The following is an 18,922-nucleotide window of genomic DNA, read 5'->3' as shown; positions in this document are numbered from 1 at the left end:
TATTAACGCACCCTGCTGTTTGTAACGCATCTGTTCTAAACGTAGTTCTTTCCTGTGGAAAGCTAGACCCCGTTTCTTAAATGCAATAAACGATTTTTCGGTGAACGTCGGAGCCTCTCCGCTTCCTTGGGACGTTGCGAGGCGGGGCCGCTGCTTGCCCGCCCAGGGTGGTGGCTCCCTTCGGTCGCGGTAGGGCCGCGGTTCCGGTTCCGGGTCGGCGCCGCCGCGATGTCAGACTCTGAGAGCGAGGAGGAGGCGGATGGCGGCCGCGCCGAGCCCTTCTCGCTGGCCGGGTTCCTCTTCGGCAATATCAATGAGGCGGGGCAGCTGGAGGGGGACAGCGTCCTCGACAAGGTGGGGCTGTGTTGCTCTGGGGAGACGCCGCTTCGGCCCAGCTCGGCTGGCGGCGTGGGCTGAGGGATGGGAGAGGAACAGGCGTCCTAGCGGCGAGGCTCCGGGGCGGGCCAGGGAGGAGATGTCGGTGGCCCAGGCTCCGGGGCAGGCCTAGGGAAAGCTCCAGGACGGGACCGAGCAGGGGGTTAGGGGGCCCGGCCTGGCTGGCGGAGCTGGCGGAGCTTCCCAGCTGGGACGTGGCTCTGGTCTCTCCAGGAATCCAAGAAGCACCTGGCCGGGTTGGGTGTGCTGGGACTGGGCAACCTAATCACTGAGATCACAGCCAGCGAGGAGGACAGCCCGGAGGCCGATGGAGCCCACCTGGACGAGGAAGGTTAGGCACTCGGGTACCAGCAGTTAAATGACAGAGGGGCTGCAGGATCAGAGCTCTTACTGGAGAGGAAGAAATGCACCCAGGTCACCTGGGACTGCAAGAAATATCATGATGTTATCTGGTCAGAGGTCCTTTGGCAAAGGCCTTGCCTTCTCCTTGCCAGAGTGAATCTGACATTACCTGCTGGTCACTTTTGCACTTACTCTCTTTCATTTTTTATAAGTTGTTTCTTACTTGTCTCGCCTCTCATAAATAAGTTTATTCTGTGTTTTCCCATGTTAAACAAACCTATTGAGTGCACAGTATTATGTCTCTTTTTGTTTCTGAGCTTGTTGAACAGTTTCACTGAGTAAGTGAAAGGTGTTCCTTGTGCTAAAGTTAGTTACTTACCAATCTTTAGGGGAAATTCACAGCTCTTGGAGCTTTTGGTTGGAATGAGGAGAGAATACTCCGATGGGAGATCTTAATTAGATGTTTTTGTTCCTTTAAGGAAAGGAAGCACAGGAAAGGATTCATATATACACAGTGAAGTCTGAAGTTAGTAATATATATTAGGATAAAGTTTTGTGTGACTAGATTTCTTTTCTTCCCAGGCTGGATTAAGAGCACAGAAGATGCTGTTGATTATTCAGATATTAATGAAGTGGCAGAAGATGAGAGCCGTAGGTATAAGCAGGCAATGGGCAGCCTGCAGCCAGTTCGAAGACCAGGTAAAGGGGATTAGCGTTACAGCTGTAGCTGTAGCTGTGTATTTTGGGGCAGTGGGCCTTGACAGTCTCTTATACGGGTGACATTGTGCTTTTTCACTCCTCGCTTCAAGAACCCAATATAAGCCTTTGTGAAACTGTGTTCACTGGATGAAACCACTGCTTGATATCTTGCTGTTTTAGGGAATTAGTTCCTCATTAGAGTTAAACTATGCTCAGAAGACAAACCAGGATCTTCCTTTTGCTCTGGGATCCCCTGCAGAGAATACCCAATACCTGCTCATATTTCTTTAACCTGTGTTCTTAGAAAGAGGGTTATGCAGGAAGTCAGGTGCTTCTCGGAGATACTCAGAGATAAGGTTCTGATCCCTTAGAGAGTCACTTCAATCTTAATATCTCTCTCCTGTTTTACCCTTGCATTCTTTTCCTGAAATGACTTTCTGTAGAAGGCACTTTGGTTCTTTTGTCAGTCCCAGGGATCTCTGTCTGACCTAGAACAGATTTTCAAAAACATGCAGCTTTTTCCTTTCAGTGGCTGCTAGTGCAAATGCTAAATCTTTGCATATTTCTTAAAGCTGCCTTACACTTAACCTTTCTGTTGACATATTGTGGTTAGTGTAAAGGTGATTTGGGCTTTTTAACCACATTTTTCTTACTTCTTTAGCAGCTTTATTTCCTCTGCAAAGTGTGAATAAGGGGAGGTGATAGCAGAATATATATATATATATATTTTAAGTGCTTCAGTCATCTTTCTGTCAGTTTGCCTTTTTCCCTCCTTCCCACTCTTCCTTAAATTCCAGTCTTGCAAATGAGTTTGTGCAGGAAGCCGGACTTGTAAGAGTTTTGCATCTAGTTACAAAATGAGAATGGTCCCCTTACTAATGAGAAGACATGGTCTTCTCATCAGGTTGGTACAGGTATGAGAGAATATAAATGGGAAAGGTGCCCGGTTCCCTTTTATTGTCTGCTTAATATGCAGTCTTGTCTCCTGACTGGTTAGATGAAGATGAGGATGATTACGATGCTGACTGCGAAGATATCGATTCCAAGTTGATGCCACCGCCACCACCACCTCCAGTACTTGGAAGGAAAGAAGATGAAAAAGATGCAGCTGCTGCTGGTGAGTGAGGACTTGCTTTTTCTCTCTGGCAATATGAATGTCTGAAGGAAGCAAACACTGCTGTGTAGCAGTTCGTTCTGTGGCAAGCATCATGCGTCATCAAAATTCAGTCTGCAGACTGCATCTAAAGGTGGGTCTTTGTCTTGCTATGCAGCGTAATAGGATTGGCTGAAATGTAGGGTGAAATATTTTAACAATCACTGGAAATATAATGCTGATATTGACAATGAAACTGCTTTTTTATCTCATCCTCTCAGTTGTGGCTGGGAAATTCACCTGGAACGCTTAGGATAAAATGAAAGGTTAAATCAGAATGGTACTTATAACCCCTGCAGGGGCTTAATTTTTGCATAACTTGTTCTAAAGAGTAGATGTGGCATTATGGGGTTGTACTAGGGGACAGGGAGGAAACCTGTTTGTTTATAAGGTGCTTGTTCTGTTGTAGTATCTGAAGATGGAGACGGTATCATTTTGCCCTCCATCATTGCTCCTTCCTCTGCTGCCTCCGACAAGGTGGATTTCAGCAGCAGCTCTGATTCTGAGTCAGAGATGGGACCTCAAGAAGCCAGGCAGGCAGAATCCAAGGAAGGCAAACTCACACTTCCTCTTGCAGGAATCATGCAGCGAGATGCTACCAAACAGTTGCCAAGTGTTACAGAGCTCTTCCCGGAATTTCGACCAGGCAAGGTATTGTAAGAGATATGTGGAAATGACAGAAACTATGTCATGTAAGGCCTCTAAATATGGATCACATAGTATTAAGGTTATGTAGTCAGTAATGGCATAGATGTTCTTGCTCACCTCAGTACTTTCTTTAGTTTCTGTGTGTTGCTGTTTCCAGACTGCTTAACATGTAATGTTTTTCCTGCCATTTGCAGGAGCCTCTTAAAAAGCATCATATAAATCAGGGTGTGAAATAATGTTTTGCTGTTCTGTAAGATCATAGCACAGGCCTGTTGATTTGTGAAAATTGGTTTTCTGAGGTAGTAGAGAATATTTTTGCCAGATGATTAAAAAACATAATGCTAATCTGTCTGCTTTCTGGCTTTTCTGGCAAATATTTGCTCCTCCTTTCATGCTGTCCTGAACTTGGTGTGCTCTTCCTGAAACAATTTGTGATCTGTATCCTTTACTTAATCCTCCCTCAAAACTGCTCCGAGTATGGATCAGAAATTAGCTCAATAACAAGTTGGTTGAAAGAATGATCATTTTTTGCACAAAGTGAATTCATTCCAATACTTTCCTAAACGCTAGTTGATGTATTTCAACAATTATTTTGAAAGTTTTACAGCTGTCAAGAGGATTTTTTTTTATAGTGTCAAGAGGAGAGGAAATGTGGGAGGGGAAGGAAAATAAAGATGAGCTTATAGTTGCCAAACAGATGGTTGTGAGCCAGGATAACTTGGCTTTATGGGTGCCTCCATCACAGGCTTTGTGTAAGGAGCTGAGCAATTTGCATAATTAAATGTCATGTTTTAATGACTTAGTTAACATCTGACTTCGTTAACATCTGTCTATTAGAAATCTAGGTGAGGCTCTAGCACTTCTGGGTGCTCTTCTGGATGCTCTCTTGGCTTTTGCAAATTTGGTGTTTCCTGTGTTACTGTATTTTGTATTAGTTGGTGTGTTCATTTCTTTGGTGCTCAACATGTAATGTTAGGGACTGGTTCAGTGTTGAACGTGCCCAGTGGGTGCAGAAATCAGCACAAGCTGTTAAAGTTGAGCCTTTTTCATAATTAATTCATGAGCACTAGAGCTGGCAAAGCCTGAAATCCTGTAGATTTGGCTATGAGGATTGATTGATGTCTGAGAATGTGCAGGTTAATGTAGCACTGTTTTTCTTGATGAAACCACTTGAAATAGCGTGTGGAGAAACAGACTTCGTGTTTCATTAAACTGTTAGCTTCTTAACTGTGTCTGAGCCCTTTGCCTTTGGTGAAAGGTCATTGAAACTGGCCAAAGGGTTCAGAAGTAATCTGGGGGAGTTTTGAGAAGAAGGGTAATGTGGATGTGGGCAGAGATGGACAGAGTGGTCATATAAACATTATTTCCTTTGGGGATCAGTGTAACAGATTAACAGGGAACATTAATGGGATGTCTCTTTACAAATCTTTGGTTCTAATTCCTGTTTCCTAAATCTGTCAGTTAATTTGGGAATAATGCTTTCCCTCTTTACAAGAGTGCTCTGAAGAAACAATTATCAGTGCTTAAAAACCAGCAATCATAATTGTAGAAGAAACAGAAGAGAAAGTGTCATTGTCATTAGTGCAGCTTTTGGAGTTATGCAGTATGCATGCAGGGGAACTGCATTATGATGGAAATAAAAATGTGTGTATTATTTCTGGACTGTGATATTTGTTTTTATCTGGTTGCTTAAGAAATCTCTGCTTTATATAACTGTCTTCTAGCTTTGTCTCTTTTGCTAATAATTTTGTCAACTCTTCTTCAATCTCCATGTGTCTTTCTGAAGGTTGTGGATTGTTCAAAATGAAAATAATTATTTCCAGGTGGTGTCGTACCACATGCCCAATATGTGAAGGCAATCTTTCTTCCCTGTGTTGAGTTTCTTTGTGTCTGAAATTAAGAATAAATCCTTTTGAAAAGGAAGGATCCATTGAACAGATGGATCAGAAACTTTTTTCCAAGTATAACCAAGAGATTGTTGATTGCATCAGGGGTTGAGATTGTAGTACAGGCCAAGTTTCTGAATTTCAGAGTGCTCTCTTTCATTACTGCTTTTCAGGTGAGACAGACAAGCATTCCACGGTGGTGTTTTTTTCTCTGACCCTCTTGTTTTTTCCTATTCCAGGTGCTGCGTTTCCTGCGTCTCTTTGGCCCTGGAAAGAATGTTCCATCGGTTTGGCGTAGTGCCCGAAGGAAACGCAAGAAGAAACATCGGGAGTTGGCACAAGAAGTGCAGATACAGGAGAGTGAAGTTGTAGTTGAGAGTGGAATGGAAGGAAAATCTCCTTGGGAATATGAGTTTGCTGCTCCTCCCCCTCCTGAGCAGTGCCTTTCAGATGATGAGGTGGGATATCTGAGACTTAGAGAGGGTCTCCAGCTAGCACTGGGGGTAGTAGTGGATTGGACAGTGACCTTTAGAGTAAAGAGCTATTCCTCCAAAATAAAACTGGAGGACAGGGTTGGCTTGTATTCCAGTTGTGCAGAAGCTCTTCTCCAGATACTAGTTAGTGACTTCAGGTGATTGCTTCTTACTGAGAAGGCAGCATCCGTGGTACAGGATCAATAGGAGAGCTTATCCTCTTTGTATCAAGAAGAAATCTCTGTGTTCTTGGAAGTCTAATTGCAGAACATTCCTAAGGCAGCTTGTAAGTATGGAAAAGCACTTCTTAGAATTACTTTTCTCCTCTGAGAATAATCTGGGAAACTTGGAAGGAAGAAGCCTCTTACTGACACTTAGATAGACCATCAGTGTAACCGTTCTCTCCTTTGCTGTGCTTCAGATTACCATGATGGCACCTGTGGAATCGAAATTTTCCCAGTCAACTGGTGATATAGACAAAGTGACAGATACAAAGCCTAAAGTGGCAGAATGGCGCTATGGCCCAGCACAGCTCTGGTATGATATGCTGGGGATCCCTGAAGATGGCAGTGGATTTGATTATGGTTTCAAGCTGAAGGAGAAGAAGAAGGAGCAGGAGGTTAAAGGACACACAGATGAGGGGGTGAGAGGGGAACTGTGGGGGAAGGTGTGGAGATGTGTGTGGCACTGGGGATCGCTGTACAATGAGAGCTTGGTGCTGGGCCGGTGGATGGTTGTGCACCATGCAAAATGAGACTTTTTATTTTCCTCCTTTAGTTTGAAAGTATAAAGTGAATGCAGGTCTTCAAGCAACTATTCTTTCTTTCCAGGATGCAGGGCTGATGGATGAGAAGGATGATCTGCTAGCTGATGAGCACTTTCTTATGGTGACACAGCTCCAATGGGAGGATGATGTTATCTGGAATGGAGAAGATGTCAAGCACAAAGGGACTAAGACACAGCGGGCAAGTTTGGCAGGCTGGCTGCCATCCAGCATGACTAGAAATGCCACTGCATACAATGCCCAACAAGGTAGTCAGTGGTCTGATATGAATTATACTTGCTGTAGTTGAGCTGACTCATTGCATGCTTTTGTCTTGAATACAGAACATAATTCTTCCTATCAGGGAATGTTTTTTGGCAAAATCGCAGCTCTGCTCAGAATTCTGAGACTCTTTCTTTCTTTCCAAAACCAGAGTAGGTTCCTTCTGTTAAAGAAAATATCAACTCTGGCTTTCTTCTCTCCATGTGGAATACCAGATGCTAGATCCATCTACATTAGCATCAAGCAATGCTACACTTAGGATGTCTGCGGTTTATAGGCCAATGGAATTTTCTTTATATATTTTTTTTAATTGGAAGAATTGTGTAAAAGTCTTCTGATGTTTCTGCTGAACTAATAATGGTATTCTGTTTTTTCTAGATAGGAAGTAACAATTCTTACAAGCCTCAGACTTCTCTTAGACACAGATGCATTTTAAATTTAAATTGCTTGTGTAGAATGAATGTTTATCGTCTGCTTGTTATATCTTATCCTGCTTCTACAAGGAAAGACTAATAGGAATGTCAGATCTTTATTGGGTACTATGTCAATCCTTTACTGTTCAGCTATGAGTACAAGACACTCTGAGGAGTTGGGTAGGTGAATTGGGTATAGCTTTTTATAACAATTTTCATTTCAGCACAGTTGTGCCTGAGCTATCCAGGCCTGGACTCGCTCTGTTTGAGTCCCATCAAAAGCTACGGTAACATGTTAAACATGGTTGGTCTGTTCACATGTGTTAGGTCTTATGCCTTCCAAGAAGCATTAACTTAAGTGACGTAAGTGCCATGTGAGCATAGGTGAGTTGATCTGCCCTGGGAGAAGCTGCCTCCACAGAATGATTCCTTGAGGTCTGCTTGGCCATCCTTTTTTCTATGACAGTTTGACATAAGACAGGAAGCTGCTGGAGGCCAGACCAACTGTTTTGTCAATGGCAACTGTCTGCTCAAGGCCTCTCACTTTTATAGGGACCATATAGAAATGCACCTTATGCATTGTCATGCAGCATATGCAAAGCAAGGGAAACATAACTTTGAAGAGGCTGCAGACTCCAGCAGTAAGCTGTGGGTGAACATGTTTTTGTAAGTCATAGAATCGTTTAGGTTGGAAAAGACCTTTAAGATCATCGAGTCCAACCATTAACCTAGCACTGCCAAGTCACCACTAAACCATGTCCCTAAGCGCCACATCTACATGTCTTTTAAATACCTGCAGGGATGGTGACTCAACCACTTCCCTGGGCAGCCTGTTCCAATGCTTGACAACCCTTTCAGTGAAGAAATTTTTCCTATTATCCAGTCTAAACCTCCCCTGGCACAACTTGAGGCCATTTCCTCTTGTCCTATTGCTTGTTGCTTGGGAGAAGAGGCTGACACCCACCTCGCTATGACCTCCTTTCAGGTAGTTGTAGAGAGTGATAAGGTCTCCCCTCAGCCTCCTTTTCTCCAGGCTAAACAACCTCCGTTCCCTCAGCCGCTTCTCCTAAGCCTTGTGCTCTAGGCCCTTCACCAGCTTCGTTGCCCTTCTTTGGATACACTCCAACACCTCAGTGTCTCTCTTGTAGTGAGGGGCCCAAACCTGAACACAGTATTTGAGGTGCGGCCTCACCAGTGCCAAGTACAGGCGGATGATCACTTCCCTAGTCCTGCTGGCCACACTATTTCTGATACAAGCCAGGGTGCTATTGGCCTTCTTGGCCACCTGGGCACACTTCTGGCTCATGTTCAGCCGGCTGTCGATGAACACGCCCAGGTCCTTTTCTGCTGGGCAGCTTTCCAGCCACTCTTCCCCAAGCCTGTAGCGTTGCATGGGGTTGTTGTGACCCAAGTGCAGGACCTGGCACTGAGCCTTGTTGCACCTCACACAATTGGCCCCAGCCCATCGATCCAGCCTGTCCAGGTCCCTCTGTAGAGCCTTCCTACCGACAAGCAGATCCACACTCCTGCCCAACTTGGTGTTGTCTGTAAACTGACTGAGGGTGCACTCGATCCCCTTGTCCAGATAGTTGATAAAGATACTAAACAGAACTGGCCGCAGTATTGAGACCTGGGGAGCACCACTTGTGACCGGCTGCCAGCTGGGTTTAACTCCATTCACCACAACTCTTTGGGCCTGGCCATCCAGCCAGGTTTTTACCCAGTGAAAAGTAGTAGAAGTCTTACCTGTACTAATGACATATGACACTCTCTGTGATATGAGCAGTGGGCCCATCCTGGTTCAGGCTGGAAATCACTCTCCATGCAACCCTCAAGTTCTGATTCAAGGCAATGCAATGCCCCCTAACCCTCCCACTCAAGCTAACCTTACTTTTGTTTTCCTTTTCTCTAGGTTTGAACCGCAGTGGCTCTTTGCTCAATCCACCAATTCCACTAGCACAGAAACCAAATGTAGCAGGAGTCCTAGGTATAGCAAAGGGCAAAGAAAAGCAGGTCCCTGAACAGCAAGGTAATGAGGATGTCAATCTTTGGCCTACGAACAGGTGCATGTGACATGTTTCTGTATAGACTTGTGTTCTATGTAATAGCAGGGTCGTTTTTTGGTAACAAGGTGTAGATAAAAGAGATACTTGTTTGCTCTAAAACCTATTAGAGGCCCTATTTCATTCTTGGAGGTTCTCTGTGTTTCAGTGAAGCGAAATCTGTAAGCGTTGGTGAAGCTGAGACTTGGGGCTCTGCTTCCTCTTTGCTTCCAAGATGAGTTTTCTTTTGCCTTTTAGAGGTCCTGCCTCAGAAAGCCCTGAAAGATTGGGAACGTTTAGAGAATAAGATGTGGGTATGAGCTCTGAAATGGTTTTCTGCCAAAGCAGTGTATAAAACTCTTAAGGATTCTACCTTATGAATGTTGCAGTTTCCCTGGATGAAGACAAGCCCTGGTACTCTATTTTCCCGATTGATAATGAAGAGTTAGTATATGGCCGTTGGGAAGACAATATCATCTGGGATGATCAGGCAATGGAAACCTACTTGGATCCCCCTGTCTTAACACTTGATCCAAATGATGAAAACATAATTCTAGGTATGTTTATGGCATCCAGAAATTTGACTCAAATGGGAAAACACGAGTGGAAATGGAAGCAAGGATTTATAGTCACACTGTAATGGAAATAAATGGACTGGGGCAATACTTAGGGCCTTTCTTTGTTCTGGCTTTTGAAGATAACTTGCAAGTAATCAAAGGCCTAAGCAGAAGAAGGCAATGCTAATAACTCTAATGGTGTGGTATATACTTTCAACTCCCAAGTTAAAAGCAGTAACAGGAGAGTAAAAATTAATGCCCTGAAACTTAAAATTAACATAATTAATCTGACTCTTGGTGTGTTTTAGAAGTGACTGTCTTAATTTTACTTGCATGTATGTTGGTTTGAGAGGTAAGGTAGAGAAGTAAACCACAAACTAGCCCATGCCATTCTCAGCATGGCTTGTATTCAAAGCCTGAAGAAGCAGATTCCTTAAGCCTCTTTCAGGCTACAGTAATGGCACATGGGAGCAATGACTTTGCATAAGACCTGTCAGCGTTTTTGTTGCTGCTACAAACTTACTCAGTATTTGTGGAGTTTGATTTGAATGTACTCCCTGCTTATATTGCTACAAGCTGGAGAGATTTTTGTCTTTAGACCACTAAAATCACCACTTTCTCTTAGATATGTGTGTTGGTAATCTGCAAACAGCCTTATGTAATTTAAGGATAGGTATATCTTGCTACACTTTTATATGGCCTGGATTGCATTTCTTTCCTCAGGAAAGTGAGTCAGTTCTAAGAATTGCTATATGTATTGATTGGAATGTTTTAGTATTAGGCAGCAACCTTGAAAATCACTCTTAATTTGAGCTTGGTTAAAGTAAAGACAAACAGACTTGCAGTATTTTCTTTCCAAATCTGAAATACACCACAACGTTGCAGATGTTTGTATAAATAGTGACAAAGGTGAACCCATTCTTATTTTATATAGTGACATGAGATCTGTGCATGAAGTTGATAGAGTGTTTACCAAGCCCATGTCACTAGGCCCTGCTTCTTGTGTGAAAATGTTACCTGGGGAATCCATGCTTCACAAATTACTAACTTTTAAATTCATACTACTTTCCTGGAATTTTTTGAGGAATCCCTTTTGGGTTCAAGTCCACGTTATCTTTGGATTCAGACTCACTTTCGTGTTATATATATGTGAGGAAGAAAAGGTACATGTAGTTGGGAAACAGTATTGGCGCTCCTGTTGCCTTGACTCTCAACTCTTTAGAATAGCTTTGGCAGAACAGATGCTATTTCTTGTACTTTCATCAATTAGATTATTAGTAAATTTTGTGTTGAGCAGTGGATACCCCAAGCAATCCCCACAGTCACCCTCCTCCCACTCAAATCTACTCACTGCTGAAGAAAGTAAGGTAGCGATTTAAGCATGGAGCTTTTCTGTGTTTGTTGAACTTGTTTCATATTAACCTTTATGGAGGAAAAGGGGGAGGAGTGTAGAAGGAGGACAGTCACCCCAGAAACTGAACAAAAAGGCTAAAATGTTTGGACCAAGCTGCAGCTCAGTAGGAGGCTGCGGTGCTGAAAAGGGAACCCTAGGACAAGTGTCCTACAGTGTGATTGCTTGTGTTTTTAGAAATTCCTGATGAAAAGGAAGAAATGACTTTGAACTCTCCATCCAAGGAGAACAAGAAAGAATCTTCTCTAAAGAAGAGTCGAATCCTATTGGGAAAAACAGGTGTCATCAAGGAAGAACCACAGCAGGTCAGCATAAGCTTTAGCACCTTGCAGGTTAGGAATGATGTGGAAGGAGTGATTTTTTTTTTTTTTTTTTTTTTTTTTTTTTGACACTTGTCTCTCTGTTTAAAATTGAATTAGAACATGTCTCAGCCAGAGGTGAAGGATCCCTGGAACCTCTCCAATGATGAGTTTTACTACCCCAAACAGCAGGGACTTCGAGGAACCTTTGGAGGCAACATCATTCAGGTAGTCATGGTAGTGTTGGCTATGGAGTGAGAGATACATAGAGTGTCCTGGCAGGAGGTTTCTAGCAGAGAGTATGATTTAGGATTTGTAGATAAAACGAATTTAGATTACAGCAGGTCAGTTAAGTGTTCATGAGAGAGATTTTTAATGTTGTTTAATTAAAATGATTAAAAGGAGTTTGAACTAACTTTTGATTGCCCCATCAAACTGAGGTTTAGGTGCTATATCTTGCTGTTTCATACTTGCCATGCTTTTGTTTCGTGTCTCTTTCTGTAGTACTCTTTCTGATCAGTAGTGGGAGGGGGGAAGGTGGTGCAGATAGCTAAGAGGTGAGGCTGTACTTCTGCTACTAGTGTGTGTTTTAATCTGGATATTATAAAAATAATTTAGATAATGATGAATTTGAACTACTGCTCACTAGCCCTAGGTGAAGAGGTGATATTTTTTCCTCCTTCATTGTGGTATTCAGTGACCTCTTCTAAAACCTCATCTGATTCCAGCCTCTTCTGTAATAGGAAAAATGTATGTAATTCCAAATGCACTTCTCTCCCACTGATAGGGATAATGGCTTTGCATGCTCCTAGTTAATAAAAAAATCCTCTCATGGGGTACCATTTGAAATAGTGAAATTAAAGTCATCTCTGTACAGGAAGGAAAGATCTATACATGGACCTAAGCACTTTCTGTCAAAAGGCAGCATGTATGATAACAAGTGAATTTCAATGCACTAGTATTACTGCTAGCAGACCTAAAAATATTACTAGGTTCTGTTATATAAGGGTTAGCAGCATAGGAGGATGATCTTAGTTTTGAGATGATACGTGTAATTTTTAACACACATTTTATTCCTGTGTTAGCACTCTATCCCAGCAGTGGAACTTCGCCAGCCATTCTTTCCCACACATATGGGTCCTATGAAGCTCCGACAATTTCATCGGCCTCCCCTGAAGAAATACTCTTTTGGTGCCTTGTCCCAGCCAGGGCCCCATGCTGTGCAACCTCTGCTGAAGCACATAAAAAAGAAAGCCAAAGTACAGTTATTTTTCTCTATATCTGATGTCTGCTGTGGCTCCATTTGCACAGCAGATCTGTTGGATGTGCTGTTTTCCTAACACTGTCTTTTCACTGGCACAGATGAGAGAGCAGGAGCGTCAGGCTTCTGGCGGGGGTGAAATGTTCTTCATGCGCACACCACAGGACCTAACTGGCAAGGATGGAGATCTCATCCTTGCTGAATACAGTGAGGAAAATGCCCCTTTAATGATGCAGGTTGGCATGGCAACAAAGATTAAAAATTACTACAAAAGGGTGAGTATGCAGGTTTTGCTGTTGGACAGTGTTTTTCTTCTGCCTCTCACTGAGCACTAACTGCCCCTTCATTGCACATTGCAGAAACCTGGCAAAGATCCAGGAGCTCCAGACTGTAAATATGGAGAGACTGTTTATTGTCACACTTCCCCATTCCTGGGTTCTCTGCATCCAGGCCAGTTACTGCAGGTGAGAAAAGCAAGCATAAGAAGACAGAAGAGTTGAATGTGGAATAATAGGCAGAATGTTTCATGCCCTGTTTATTGAATCACAAGTAATGCTCAACTTCCAAAAAAACCAGATTCAGTTTAATTTCCGGTTTAAGTCTCTTTGTTTACTGATAATAATTCAGTTCTTGGCTTTTTTTTTTAAATATCTCTGTTGTATGTTTCTTAAAGTTGTTGTAGGAATGATAGGAATTGCAGAAAGTGAATCTTTGCTGCTTTGCTTTGTAATGGCATTAGAAATACTGTTAGAGAGGACTGAGTGGAAGGCCAAAGCTGCTTGAATGTTGGGGAGCTCAGTAAAGGTGTTTATAAAGTTTAAAAGTATAGGTGTCGGTGGGGATAGAAAACATGGATTTATCATGGTCCAGGATGGGTGAGCAAAACCTTATGTGTACTTTCTGAGAATTGCACTGCTAGTTGTCTGCTGGATGCTAGTTACTAGTCAGGTGTGTAGACTTATGCTTTTATGAGCCTTTCTGTGTTGTTGAAATACATACAGTTGTGATGGGGAGAGGAATTAAGAATGTTGTAAGGACCACTTGGTTACAAAATCCATGATAAATATAAAAATAAATCAGTTTCAGTTAATGCTAGCTGCCCTTGATGCAGCAATAATTCTGTCCGTGCTTTACCACAGGAAAAAAGTAAGGTGAAGGTTGATACTAGAGATTCATCACAGAACTGACAATGCTAATTGTTCAAGCCTAGGAGGACTTCATCATGGATAAAACAGGACTTCTGGAAAGCTTGAAGTGAGGACAGGGCCATCTCAGGGAATGCTTTGCAATGTGGATGAGGGTAGTGTGGGAGAGTAGCAGTGGGTAAGGCTTGTGGAAGCCCTACGAGTGGAGAAAACACTTTACAGAGGAGGATGGTCTTTCCAGTTCCACTCAGTCTAGTGCCTCCTTGGTGCTAGTGTAAACTTTCTTACCTTTAAATGCTGAACTCTGCTGCTCTCTGCTTTTCTGGTTAGGTTCTTACAGCTTCTTTTCCTAAGCAAAGTCTTCAGTCCATGCTTCTGTTGCCTTCTCCCATTCCCAGACTGCATGTGTCCTGGGCTGGTTTCCATGGTTATAGTGTTCTTCTGCATATGTGTTCTTTCTGTCCCTTTTTAAAGTACCTCCTTAAAGATCTGTCCAAAGAGCACTTCAAACTCTTTCTGCATTCTAGGTTTTCTTTTGCTTTTGTGCTTCATCCTTGGTTATTCTCTGCATAAGCAATGAATGTTCTGACTGCACATCTACATATACTGTGATACAAATGATGGTATACCATTGGAATGACTTTTTTTTTAAGATCTTTTTTGTAGATTGAGTTACAGAAAATTTGATCAAAACCTGACTTTCAAACTTCGATTTGTTTCTCTTATTAGGCATTTGAAAATAACCTTTTCCGGGCCCCTATCTATTTACATAAGATGCCTGAAACGGATTTCCTGATTATCCGGACACGACAAGGCTATTATGTTCGAGAATTAGTGGATATTTTTGTAGTTGGTCAGGAGTGCCCACTTTATGAAGTACCTGGTCCCAACTCTAAACGAGCGAACACCCATATCAGAGATTTTTTGCAGGTATGTGATAAGGGGCAGTTTGGGGATCTGAGGGGTCTTTGGAGAAAGCTCATGGCATAGGCATGGGCTTCATGTGGGGAGCCTTGATTTGAGAAGCTTATTGCCCTGCTACGGCTCCCTTTTTTGTTTTGTTTTGGTTTTGGGTTTTTTTTGTTTGTTTGTTTTTTTGTTTTCTTTTTTTTGTGAGGTGAGAGCACTACAAGAGTTGGATGTTAACCATGCAGACCATTTTGGTTGTCATGATTTATAGCATGCTTCTTCTGTTTACTTGCATCCTATCTGATAAGTATATGATAGAGGCTTTTTATTAGCCCAAATAAAAGGCTATAAGGTTAGGAAACTGAAGAAATTAGAATTAACTTTGAAGTGGTTATGCTGTATAAAATGACAGTTACATGGGTTTTACTAAGAGGCAATTAAGGGATCTTATCACAGTCCTATTACATAGCACAGAATTAGAGTTGCTTCATAGGTCTTTGTGGATTTCCTAGGTCTTGAGGCAGTTAAGCTTTGGGACTGTCAGTGACCATTCAAATAAATATACCCAAATTCAGATTTTGGAGAAAATTTCTAGTAATTTACTGTCAGTTTAATTCAAAATTATAACTCAAGAGGTATTTGCAGAGCAGGAAAATCCCTGCCATCCCCAGAGTTCAAGTTTCTGTACCAAAGCATGAACATTTCTAATGTGATAATAGAAAATTTCAAGACAAATATTTTTTCCACATCTCATTCTCAAAAATAGCTGAACCTGAAGCAAACATGTGGCTTGGAAAACTTTACCAAGTAAGTTTGTAAGAAACAATGGGTTTTAAGTAGGAAGTCTGAAGTAGTCTCTAGAAACAGCATTGTCTGTACTGTCTTTGCAGGTTTGTTGTATTCTTTCTTCGAACATCACAAATGAGTCTTGTTTTGTAGGTTTTTATTTATCGCCTCTTCTGGAAAAGCAGAGACCGTCCTCGGAGAATTCGCATGGAGGATATCAAGAAGGCCTTTCCCTCACACTCAGAGAGTAGCATCCGAAAGCGGCTAAAGCTTTGTGCTGATTTCAAACGCACAGGTATTTAAAGATTTTATGTGGCGGTCAGCCATTCTTTGCTGCTCTTGGAGTTCCAAACAGCAGGAGGCAACATCTCCTCCTGATAAACCAGTTTTGAAAACATGTATTTGAAGAACTGAAATGTAATCTGGTAGGTTTTTTTGTTCCAGTTTTTATAAACGTGCACTTTCTTTTGGCACAAGGGTGCTTGATGGTGAGAAATGACTACAGTTTGGACTTTTTTTTATAACCCTTTGAGCAATGATTTACTTGTAAAGTAACAATGTACGACACCAACACATACACATTCCCTTCCCTCTGTGTATGGCCGTGTTGTGTTTTGCAAGCAAATACATGCCAGTAGAAGCTTGTCCCATCTTCATGAGTCTAATAGTGCTCTGAGAGCCTGAGTTCTGCTTTTTGTATATGCAGAATGATAAACAGGTGGTAATACAAAGCTTCTTAGGCTAGCCATGGGGAAAAGTAGATTGAGGTGAGGAAGTGAAAGGTGGATTAAATGCTTTTGGAATGTAGTTTATACATTGAATGAGCAGAATGTATGAAAGTTTGCTGATATAACAGGTGCTGAGTTAGGGGGTGTTGATTTAGACAAATGCAGAATGAAAAAACCTATCACTTTTAGTGGTGTAAGTGTCACAGATTTGTCATACTTGCTCCTTTTGACAGCATGGCAGCAGGGTACCAAATCTTGAAATACAGTTAGGATTAGAATGGCATCCAACATTTGTGGGAAACTACTCAGTGTTTGATCTGTGCATTTTTCAGGGATGGACTCAAATTGGTGGGTTTTAAAGCCAGATTTCAGATTGCCAACAGAGGAAGAGATCAGAGCAATGGTGTCCCCAGAACAGTGCTGTGCTTATTACAGCATGATTGCGGCTGAGCAGCGACTGAAGGTAAACACTCCTTGTAGCCTATAAGGCAAGTTAACTGACAACTAGGTCTGTGAAGGGTGAGGCTAGGTAACACCTTGTGCCTAAAGCTAATTTTGCTATAAAGTAGGCAAATTAGGCCCCTGATTACTGGGCAACTTGCTAAGTTTTCTGCTGTGTAAAAAGGGAGTTAAGTTCTTAAAGAGAGAGACATTATATTCTTACCACCTATTATTTAGATATTGAGTTAGCTATGCTCAAAGGTAGCAAAGGGAAGGTACAGAAAAGGCTTATGTTTTTACCTGGAGCTCTAGAGAAATTAACCAGTATGTGGCTCTGAGTGGGACTGGTTATTTTTTTGAAGTTGAGTGCAGTATTTAGTTACGGCGTTTGTCAAAATACTGGGCAGTTTGACATCTGTGATACTGTGGGTCACAGTGAATCTTGCAAACACCTGTCTGTGGAAGTATGCTTGTTCAACATGACAAGTCTCCGCAGGAAATTCATAATACACTTCTAGTTCTCTGTCCAGTAACCTTTTTAAGACTTTAGGTTCTCATTTTTTCCCAATATTTCTCTGCAGGATGCAGGTTATGGGGAGAAATCCTTCTTTGCACCAGAAGAGGAGAATGAAGAGGATTTCCAAATGAAAATTGATGATGAGGTACTGTCAGAATGATGCATGAGCATGCATGCCGATATATAAATCTGCATGGCAGGAGAGAAACAAGGTCCTTAAATATAAAGGACCTATTTAAAGTAGGATTCAGTAGATCAAATGTTCTTGCAACTTTCCTGGGAACTCTGCTGCCAAGCTTATACCTGTGTTTGGAGATCCTTCTTGCCAGGTCCTTTCAGGACTAGGCTTTTTGCCTTAAATGCCTTTTGTGAGTTATCTAGCACTTCGGTTCTTCATAGAGGTTTTATCAGGGCAGCTGCAGGATCAAGAAGTGGAATTTACCCTCATTATGTCAGTTGAAAAGTTCTCAGTATGACTGGAAGAATCCAAAATAAAAAGCTTGGAATTCTCCTCGATGGTAGCAGGATTGTGAGGGCATGTTTCTCTTCTTGCTGGCAGGTGCGCACAGCTCCATGGAACACCACACGAGCCTTCATTGCTGCTATGAAGGGCAAGTGCCTCCTAGAAGTGACTGGTGTAGCAGATCCTACTGGTTGTGGTGAAGGATTTTCTTATGTGAAGATTCCAAACAAACCAACTCAGCAGAAGGTATAGTTCCCAAGGTTGGGTTGGACAAGGAGCAATAACTGGAAAGTCATGTGGGGGAAATGGAGTAAATATGGGGCATCAGGAAGAGAAAATATCGGATGATGAGCCTAGGAAAGTCTATTATGTGATGACATTAATAGGCTGCATCTTCCTCTGAACAGGATGATAAAGAACCTCAGCCAGTGAAAAAAACAGTGACTGGGACAGATGCTGATCTGCGCCGACTTTCTCTCAAAAATGCCAAACAGCTTCTGCGTAAATTTGGAGTGCCTGAAGAGGAGGTGAGCATGAATGTGGAGCAGGTTACGGAGTTCTCTTCACTAATGGATTCAGCAGCTGATGGTGGAAGGGACATATACGTTTCCATTCTGACCTTGCATGGAAAGGAGTTGAAATCCACAGTCAGCTACCTCAGTTGTATGTCTCTAAAGCCATCTCTAGTCTGTCTTCCTCTTTCCAGATAAAGAAGCTGTCCCGGTGGGAAGTGATTGATGTGGTACGTACGATGTCTACAGAGCAGGCTCGTTCAGGGGAAGGCCCTATGAGCAAATTTGCACGGGGGTCTCGGTTTTCTGTAGCAGAACATCAGGAGAGATACAAAGAAGAGTGTCAGCGCATCTTTGATTTACAAAATAAGTAAGTTCTTATCTGATGTTTACAGCCTTGAACCCCACCCTGTCACCATGTTAAAATTCCAGAACTATGTGTGCCTGGGGCTCACTGATAATGTAGTGGTATAGATGTTGATTGAACTGGTTGAGCCCACAAAATACAGAACTGAGAAAGAGGGCTTTGGCTGTTAATAGAAACTTATGGGTTAGCCTTAGTGTCTTGCTGTCATAGACCTTTTGGAAAGGTAGAATGAGTTGCATAGTCTGCCACATATAATGGCATGAGGTGTTCCACTGTTATGCAGATCAGTAGTCCACCACACTATTTCCTTCCTTCCTTTTTTTTTTTTTCTTTTTTTTTTTTTGTGTGTTTTGTTAAGAGCAGTTTTCCATCTCTCTCTTGGGTAGCAGCTACCAAATCTATGTCTTATTCTTTAGAACTGCCAGAAGA

General features: G+C 42.3%; 1 protein-coding gene across 8 annotated transcripts in view; it reads left to right on the top strand.

The window, feature by feature from the left end:
- The first annotated feature begins 198 nt into the window (after positions 1-198).
- TAF1 (TATA-box binding protein associated factor 1) overlaps positions 199-18,922 on the top strand; it is a 34,956-nt gene continuing 16,232 nt past the window's right edge. For 3 of the 8 annotated variants that reach the window (XM_075513569.1, XM_075513566.1, XM_075513564.1), the window contains exons 1-22: positions 199-354; positions 610-727; positions 1,321-1,437; positions 2,414-2,554; positions 3,000-3,241; positions 5,364-5,582; positions 6,019-6,240; positions 6,428-6,629; positions 8,968-9,084; positions 9,487-9,654; positions 11,243-11,370; positions 11,485-11,592; positions 12,450-12,623; positions 12,727-12,900; positions 12,985-13,089; positions 14,500-14,700; positions 15,619-15,760; positions 16,526-16,656; positions 17,216-17,296; positions 17,711-17,860; positions 18,022-18,141; positions 18,321-18,496. In XM_075513569.1, coding sequence (XP_075369684.1) covers positions 229-354; positions 610-727; positions 1,321-1,437; positions 2,414-2,554; positions 3,000-3,241; positions 5,364-5,582; positions 6,019-6,240; positions 6,428-6,629; positions 8,968-9,084; positions 9,487-9,654; positions 11,243-11,370; positions 11,485-11,592; positions 12,450-12,623; positions 12,727-12,900; positions 12,985-13,089; positions 14,500-14,700; positions 15,619-15,760; positions 16,526-16,656; positions 17,216-17,296; positions 17,711-17,860; positions 18,022-18,141; positions 18,321-18,496 — 3,362 coding nt within the window. In that variant the 5' untranslated portion in view covers positions 199-228. Of the gene's footprint in view, positions 355-609; positions 728-1,320; positions 1,438-2,413; positions 2,555-2,580; positions 2,685-2,999; positions 3,242-5,363; positions 5,583-6,018; positions 6,241-6,427; positions 6,630-8,967; positions 9,085-9,486; positions 9,655-11,242; positions 11,371-11,484; positions 11,593-12,449; positions 12,624-12,726; positions 12,901-12,984; positions 13,090-14,499; positions 14,701-15,618; positions 15,761-16,525; positions 16,657-17,215; positions 17,297-17,710; positions 17,861-18,021; positions 18,142-18,320; positions 18,497-18,922 lie in introns of those variants that run through there. The other 5 variants (XM_075513571.1, XM_075513568.1, XM_075513565.1 and 2 more) reach the window with 4 other exon arrangements.

This window comes from Mycteria americana, chromosome 10, assembly GCF_035582795.1.
Source record: "Mycteria americana isolate JAX WOST 10 ecotype Jacksonville Zoo and Gardens chromosome 10, USCA_MyAme_1.0, whole genome shotgun sequence".
Taxonomy (NCBI): domain Eukaryota; kingdom Metazoa; phylum Chordata; class Aves; order Ciconiiformes; family Ciconiidae; genus Mycteria; species Mycteria americana.
The sequence above is the reverse complement of the archived record's forward strand: the minus strand, read 5'-3'. Positions and strand labels throughout refer to the sequence as shown.